At 37.6% G+C, this 9,323-nt stretch overlaps 1 protein-coding gene across 1 annotated transcript; it reads right to left on the bottom strand.

The window, feature by feature from the left end:
- Positions 1-1,734: 1,734 nt before the first annotated feature.
- On the bottom strand, positions 1,735-2,319 carry LOC113859527. Its single transcript, XM_027492275.1, has one exon. It carries the CDS (start codon positions 2,317-2,319, stop codon positions 1,735-1,737), a length of 585 nt encoding a protein of 194 aa, XP_027348076.1.
- Between the last annotated feature and the right edge of the window lie 7,004 nt (positions 2,320-9,323).

Below are 9,323 nucleotides of genomic sequence, written 5' to 3'. Positions count from 1 at the left end.
CATTCATTTCTTTGCATATTTGATGAGGGTTAACGACAATTTTTGTGCATAACGAGTAGCAAAACTCATTTCATCACCCTCTTCATTACATTCCACCAAAAACTCTTCTGAAGATTCTGATACATTTTTGTTGCACCGGGGTGAAAACTCATTCTGCTCTTATGTGCTTCCTCAAGCACCATCTGTCTAAGCTCATCCACCTGAGGAATGCACACACGGTTCCAGAACCTAATCACCCTGTTCTCATTATGGTGGAAATCCAAGTCCTTTCCCTCATCCTTCTGCCTCATCATGTCTTACAGGAAGGCATCTCCCTGCTGAGCATCTCGGACGTACACCAGGAAGTCGTTGTAAATCGTTGTCGCTCCGAGATATAAACTCCCCGGCCTCACCTCCATGGCCAAATTCATGTCCCGAAATTCCTCAATCAACTCCATCTCTTTCACCATCATTGCTGCCACATGCAACAATTTTTGGCTCAAAGCATCGGCTACCACATTTGCCTTGCTAGGGTGGTAAGACAATGTTAAGTCGTAGTCCTTGAGAAATTCCATCCATCTCCTCTGCCGCATATTCAGCTCCTTTTGATCAAATAGATACTTCAAGCTTTTATGATCACTGAACATCTCAAACCTTGCCCCATACAGGTAGTGCCTCCATACCTTAAGAGCAAAAACCACCGCGGCTAACTCTAGATCGTGTGTCGGATAGTTGACTTCATGCTGACGCAACTGTCTTGAGACATAAGCAACTACTCACCCGTCTTGCATCAAGACACAACTAAGTCCTTGCACAGATGCATCACAATACACATCAAATTGCCGCTCCGGGTTGAGTAGAGCCTCCAAGAAACTAGCTTCACACCCCTTGGTCTACTTGAACTCCTTTTCCTTGCGAGTTAGCTTCGTTAAGGGCAACGCTATCTTAGAAAATCCCTCAATGAATTTCTTATAATAGCCCGCCAATCTGAGAAAACTGCGCACTTCAGTCACATGATTCCTTCCTTCGATACTACATGCCCCAGAAACTGAATTTCTGACAACCAAAATTCACACTTGGAGAACTTCGCATACAACTGTCTCTCCCTCAGAATTTGCAAGACAATCCTTAAGTGCTCGATATGCTCTTCCTGAGTCTTTGAATAAATTAGGATGTCGTCGATGAACACCACCACAAACTTATCCAAAAACTCATGGAAGATCCTGTTTATGTAGTCCATGAACACCGCAGGCGCGATGGTCACCCCAAACGGCATCACCAAATACTCATAGTGACCGTACCGCAGGCGCGATGGTCACCCCTTAATTCGTCCATCAAATCATCAATCCTCAGAAGTGGATACTTGTTCTTGACTGTCACCTTATTCAACTGCCGATAATCTACACATATCCTTATACTTCCATCTTTCTTCTTCACCAAGAGCACTGGTGCTCCCCATGGTGACACACTCGGTCTCACAAACCGTTTCTGTAACAAATCTTCTACTTGCTTCTTGACCTCTACCAACTCCACAGGTGACATCCTGTAAGGCGCCACAGAAATTGGGCTTGCTCTCGGAATGATGTCAATAGCAAACTCTATCTCCCTCTCAGGCGGTAACTCAGAAATATCCTCGGGAAAAACCTCCAAGAAATCCCTTACCACTGGAATATACTCCGGCTCCACTACACTTTTGGTTTTCATTGAGAACATAACCATGAAAGCCTTGGCGTTTACCGCATTCTCCCATGCTCCCTAGCTTATAAGCCTTGGAACCTCTGTCATTGTCGCACCGAAGATCAAAGTCTTCTCCCTACAGTCCAGCAGCACATGGTTGGCAGTAAGCCAATCCATTCCCAGAATAACATTCAGTTGAGAAAGAGGTAAACAAATTAAGTCCACCTCAAACTCCCTACCATGTACCATCATTGCACAACCCAAACAGACCCGTGATGTCACAACCGGCTTACCCGTAAGGGTAGTCACCACAACATTACATGGCAATTCCGTCACATACAGATTCAGACTCTTCACACAGTCCACAGATATAAAAGAGTGCGTAGCACCCGAATCAAACAGCACATCAAGCAGTCGATCCTTAATGCATTTACCTCGGATCAGTTCTTCTGACTGTGAAGCCTCTGCCCCACTCATAGCAAAGACTCTGGCAGGAATGCTCGGCTTCTGCCCCGTACCTAGCCCCGTACTTCCTCTTGATTCTGGCCTCTGAGCTACACTTGCACTACCGCTTCTCTTGGCGGCCCAGCACTCGTTGGCAACGTGCCCTGACTTCCCACAATTGCTACAAGTTATCCTTAGCTGTGGGCAGTCCTTCACCATGTGTGGCTCTCCACACCTGAAACACTTAAGCGGTCCTCTGAAAGAACTTGATCCTGAACCACTTCCACTACTCTATTCTTGGGAAGAACTTCCTCGGGATTGAGAACTGTTCGAACCCAAATACGGTCCCCTTGAGAACCTAGGGGGTCTTCTATCTTGCCTCACTGGGCTGGCTCCCCTAGTGTCCACCATCTTCCCTCTCGAGTTAGCTTAAAAAATTCTGCTCTTGCTCACCAGGGTAGGCAAATCTGTCAGCTGAAACACATTGACCGCAGCTCGGATGTCTGGCCTCAATCCATGCTCAAACTAAGCACACAGATCCTCCTCTCCATTACCATGCTAATAGTGAGGCCAATATTTCATCAACTCTTGGAACTTAGCTGCATACTCCCCTACAGTCATACTTCCTTGTTTTAGTTCAAGGAACTCCCTAGCCTTTTGCTTCCTTAGGTCCTGGAGAAAGTAGTTCCCTAGGAATATGGTCTTGAATGTCTCCCACTGGATGTAGCCATCCTCTTGTGGCAAGGTCTGACCGGGAAACCTCCACCAGTCCTCAGCCTTCCCACACAATAAGTAGATGGCATAAGCAATCTTGTTCTCCTCACGGCATCCCATTGCATTAAAGATCTTCTCCACATCAGCCACCCACCTTTGGGCTCCTTCGGGGTTGAATCACCCTCAAACTTTGGAGGATCATGCCTAGTGAAGGCAGATAACCCTCTATACTTAGCCGGCTCTCCGCCTTGATTATGCACTATGGCTTCCAGAATCTGAGCCATGCGTTCCATGAGGTCATTGGTGTCTCTAGCTCCTCTACCTCTACCTCTACCAGACATATTCTAAGCTACACAATTTAACAGTCACAGTCCAGCAAATCAAATTAATAATACATTTATAATCCAGGTAAACAAAACAATCAACACTTATCTTGGACGCTTTAGCCCGATACCCCAGTCTGGTTTGGATGAACTGCTCTGATACCAAAATTGTAACACCTTATGTTTAATTTCAATAAATCATAATTTCGCAAATTCGGAATAAAATAAATTTCATTTCAAATAAGGTTCTCAATCCTTGGTTTCATCAAATATTTTAAAATAAGAAAAGGGGTTACAATTTCTATCAAGTCACTACTACAAGACCCATTCAAATACATTAGTTTTAAATTAAAATCCTAGTCCTATAGCAGTTTCATTCGTCCCTTTCACTGAGTCTGGTGCTGATCGTATTGATTACCTGAAAAATGAATATAAGGGTGAGTACTCTACATTACCAAAACATACAATAAAGCATAGAGTCTCACCTCCAGCACATTTCCAATACATTAAACAAATACAAGCATAGGCAGCATTATCATATCCATAAGCACAATTCATGAACCCATGCATACTCACACCAGCCACACTCACATTGACACTGTGATCACAGATTTACACTATGAATGGTCGTTGGTCCCGCCTCACGGATACCACATGGGCAGTCATGGGTTGCTCAGCAAAGGTAATGGTCAGAGGTCTAGTCAGAAAGATAGTGTGTGGCCCGTGGTGCACCCGTTCCGCAGTCGGTGTCACCACCACTCCCTCTTTCCTAAGGTATTTCTACCGTCCTCATCTGCCACACCCCCAGTGTTTCACTGAACCATTCACAGCACATTACAACAGCGCTAACACACCTATTCACACATATTTCATTCACGCATGCAATAATCATGCTTACACACGGCACACAGCCCACATTGCATTCAAATACACGGCACTAGGCCCACATTCGTTTCACAATATACGACACATAGCCTTCATTTATTCACAACAACATTAATTCACCAATCAAAGGCATTTTATAACACATAATCATCCACACGGGGCCTAACTATTCCAGCACACATCACATTACACACCAATTTTCATCAAACACGCAATTCTTACTCTCTATTTCAGTCGCATTGCATTATTAATTGAAATACACAAGAATTACAATACATTGAGATAAGGTAGAGTCCCCTCTTACCTTGGATTGAAGACCCACGCCCGAACTCAACCACGGATATGCTCTCCACACAGCTTTCGGCCTAAACACATGGAAGAATTCCATGAGAACCCCAAAAATTACCAAGAACAGAGAAAGGGAAGGAAAAATGAAAACCCTAATCGTTTAAATCACACCTCCAAGCGTTTCCCACACAAATCTGAGCTCCAATCTCGCTCCCAAATGGCTTTGGAGGCAATTAATTGGTGGAATAGGGTTTGGGAGTGAGAGAATCGAAGGGATTTCGAAGGGAGAGGGAGAAATTACTCTCCCCAAACCTTAGCCCCTTTTAAATCCTTTTCTGGTCGCGACACTCTCGCTACAACGAGATATTCTCGCTGCAGCGAGATATTCTCACTGCAGCAAGGTCCAACACGCCCTCTCACTACAGCGAAAAAACCAGAGAAAACTGCACTTTGGTTTTTACATAATCTCGCTACAGTGAGACCCTCTCGCTGTAGCGAGACTGCACCCAGAAATGCACCCAAACTGTCGCTTTGTCACTACAGCGAGACGTCTCTCGCTACTGCGAGAAGGTGACAGTTCTGGTCCTTCCTCCCAGGGCCTTCTCGCTACAATGAGAATCCTCTCGTTGCAACGAGAACAGCCCAGTATCTCGCCCTGTACTTAGACACTTAGCGCATTTCAGCCCAACCAGTCATACATACACATATCCATGTAATTAATACACATAAAACATCATTTTCAAATAAATCAACACATATATGAATATATATATATATATATAAGAATAATAATTAATATTACCAAAATTCGGGGTATTACAAGTATACCTATATATCCTAATCAAAATTTTAAATTAAAATGTGTAGCATAATATTAAAAGAAAAATAAGTAAATTTATAAATTTAAATAATTTATTATAAAAATAATTATAATAAAATAAAATAATATAATAATTATATAGAATAATACATTTTTTACTTACTTGCCTCGTACCCTAAGTCCTGTTCAGAAAACGTTGAAATCCTTTCTTATGTTCTTCTGCTGCTGTCTACATCCTTTGGTCTTGTTGTTCTCCCAAATCCACAGTTCTATCTCAGTGTTCTTTTCTTTCGTCCTCTGGTTTGCCTCCCTTTTCTTCTCTCATGTCCTCTACTCTATCACCCTATTGTTCTCTCGTGTCCTCCAACCAGGTACATACATTGTTATTTTTTGTGTAAGGAACTAAAAGAGCAATGTTTGATAAATGTTTTGTACTCATAAAATACACGTTTATGTGTGACTGAACATCAGATTTACACGGATTTGATAAAACTGGTAAATTCTCGGAGAGGTAAGATATGCTTTTAATGTCTATTGAAGCATATGAGTTGTCGTTAAGATGTTCATACGCTGATGGTACAAGTGTAATTTAAGCTTAGAACTACTTTTCAAGATAAAAAATTGTGTTTATGTTATTAGTTTATAAGGAACTTTTTTAGAATTCATTAAATGACTTTGCAGACCTTCCTCTTCGTGTTGCTAATTTTGGGACTTTAGGGTTTTACATCAGAATGAAGCTAGTACTGCCTTAAGTGGATTAACCCATGTTAGGAGATTTCAGTAGGTAAACCTTTTCTTTTATACTAAACACGCATGACCTACTAAATATAAGTTTTGATGAGAAAAGGGATCTACTTTTATTAGGTTATGTTTCCAATTAAAATTAAATTGCTATTTTAGTTTATTAAATTAGGAATCACATTCTTTTTTATGTTAAGGTACATTGAGACATGCAAGCATACATTTTTATGCTTTATAGCATAATTAGTTGATTCTTTCAATTTTGTTGGTAGGTACACAGTAAATACTAAGTATTGAAAAAATCTCTTTAAGGTGTTTGAAATATTGGAGTACATGTTTGACTCTCATTATTTTTTTGTTGCAATATTATTGAAAAATTCTTTTAACAAGGTCTGCGCTAATATGAATAAACCAAATTGGCTTGTAGATCATGTTTGGTATAGACTATGTGAACATTAGAGAAGTGGACAATTTAAGGAAAAAAGCACACAAGCAAAAAATAAACTGAGCATCTGATTGTGGAGGATTTGGAGGGTCACTCCACATTAGTGGTTCCATTATCACTTCTCAACATAGAGCTAATTTGGTTAAGTTTTGTCTTTGTACTTTTAAACTTTATTATTAAATTTGTTTTGTATCATGTAGTAATTTGTAATTTATGTTTATACATACTTTGTATTAATATGTATTATTACATTTGTCTTAGACAAAGTTATTCGTCACACACACCAACATATAAGACATGTGTGGATGAGAAGTCTGCGCATATAGATGTAAGTCAAACTTTTGTGTAATTTTTCTATGTTTAATGTATGCTTTTAAGATTATTGTCTTATATTATTGTTTCTAAAAGGCAGAATTTACATGCACGTGGGAGGAAGCGACACAAATATCATCTTCTCAAGGAACCCCTCCACCAAGTGAGTTAGATGTGTAGTTTGAGGTAGTTGGAACAAAAATGTGAAAAGTATATGGCCTTAGATTGGAGTTCATTGTGGTAGCTGGGAGACCTTTTTATCATGGTTCAAGTTCTTCATCATTGAGTGGGTACAAAGAGAGGAACTTTAAGAATAGAAAAAGAAATTAGAAGTTCAAATTGAAAGGGATGACCTTCATACTAGTGTGGCAAATACTGAGAGAGATATTCAATTGACTAACCATTTGTTATGAAAAATGATGGAAAAGATGGACTTTCATTCTTCTAGTTTACAATCAATGCAACCTATTTGTGAAGAAGCTACAAATAAGGGCATCAATTTTGGAGTTAGAATGAAATATTTAATGTCTATTATGTATATTACTTAACATATCTTTTTTTTATTATGTATTGAGTTACAGACTTATGTAGTATGTATTGCGTATGCAATGAGAGACTTTAACAATTTGCATTGTGTTTTTTTTTTTTGTTTTCCATCCGATTTAATCTAGATTTGACCCAGGTAAGTCACTTGCAACTTGAATCAACCTCCGTTGGTTATTTGTATTGTGTTTTAGAGACTTATTATGTAATATCATGTATGGAATTAGAGACTTATATAATGTGTATTGTGTATGCTAAAAGATGTCCATCATATCTAAAAAATATTGTTATTATTGATGATATATATGTGCCTATCAGGTTCAATGATAATTAATTAGTTCACATACTTTAAAATTAATGTTTAAATTATTAGTGACTGATTTTGACACAAAAAATGGTCTCTACATCAATTTTGAAATTGGTTGCTAAATCAGTCTTTAAATTTCGTCACTAAATCATCATTAAGATTGGTCACAAAATTCATCTCAAAACTAGTCACAAAATTTATTTCTAAATTAGTCACTAAAATTAGTTTCAAGCAAAATTTGATCACTAATTCAGTCTCTAAAGTCATCATTTAATCAATGTCTAAAGTCGGTCACTAAATTGGTCTCTAAAAGTTGGTCACTAAATCAATGTCTAAAGTCGATCACTAAATTGATATCTAAAGTTGGTCACTAATTTAGTCTCTAAAATTTGTCACTAATTCAGTGACTAAAGTTGGCCATTTTCAATCTCTAACTTCTGTCACTAATACAGTCTCTTAAGGCAGTCACTAATTCAGTCTCTAAAGTTGGTCACTAATTCAGTCTCTAAATTATCAGTTGCTAAATCTTTCGTTAACCATTAGCCACCATACATTTAGCAACCCAACAATATCAGTCTGAAAATTGGTCACTAATTAGATTAGCAACCAAATTTTTTTATTAGTAACTAAAAAATCACTCGCAAATAACTATTTTTCTTGTGGTGGCATTAAATATAAAAATCAATCAAAAAATAAAATTGAAATTATTATTAAATAAAAAAATCACACCAAATTCATGTAAAAGGTCCACCATAGCTCTAGTTGTGGGTTTAGTTACTTATCACAAAATAAATAATAAAAAAAACTGTAATAAACTTCATAAACATGAAAGAAGAAGACAACTAGAGAATTCTCAAAAAAAGGGGGATGAACAGAGTTCTCGTTTTTCAAATGCGTTCCTGATCACTTGTTTGGACTCCGAAGTCACTTTCTTTGTCTTTGCGAGTGATCCTCACTCTCTATGACTCCAAGTGTTTTTCAAAACATTGTGTGTGTAAAAATCAGAATGTCCTTTTGTTGTCTTTGGAGTCCCTTAAATAGGAGTTGAGATCCACTAAAAATAACATTGAATGCCTTCAAGAAACCCTTTTTGATAATTTTTAAAATTTCCATCAAAGGAGATAATATCTATTTAAGGTTTAAATTCCAAATTCTTGCCTTTGTAATTAGATAAAAAACCTCTTCTTCTTGACTGTAACAGAAGACAACACACAAGCACGACCATGCTTACCATTATGCACGGCAATGCATACTCTCAAAGCATAGTCGTTAGCATATTAAACTACAATAATTAAGAGTATAGTCACTGTTAAAACTCATTTAAATAAGACATAAATTTATCAAAATATTCTCTAGAAACATGCTAAAAATATGAACTTATCAGCCATAACTAAATTTTTAATTAAAATATAAAAATTAGTAACTAATAAGTAAATTCATCATTATCTATAAAATGGCGTGAAATTTTTTTCACACAATATTCTTACTTAATCCATCCATATTAAATGCTTTTCAATTCATAATTGAAGTTTTATATAATATAATGGTAAATAGTTTTGTTTTGTAATGCATAAAATTTGTGAGAAGAAATCTATTTTCTTATTTAGAAGATGAGTGTATAGTATTGTTAAACAAAGAAATATCATAGGCTACTTAATCAGTGAAATAAGTATCACGTTAAAAGCAATCTTTTTTAAGCATTAATTATTAAGCGACGATTCCGACTATTTTGTTACGCATGTATGTTTTTAATAATACATTTTTTTACACCTTTTCATACTTTTATTCTATCCCTTCTTTTCTTTGAAAATATTTTTTAAAAAAAATTCCACGTCCTCTTTTTAA

This window comes from Abrus precatorius, unplaced genomic scaffold (assembly GCF_003935025.1).
Source record: "Abrus precatorius isolate BTA unplaced genomic scaffold, Abrus_2018 Scaffold2, whole genome shotgun sequence".
Classification (NCBI taxonomy): domain Eukaryota; kingdom Viridiplantae; phylum Streptophyta; class Magnoliopsida; order Fabales; family Fabaceae; genus Abrus; species Abrus precatorius.
Note: the sequence above shows the minus strand (reverse complement) of the source record. Positions and strands in the feature narration are given on the sequence as shown.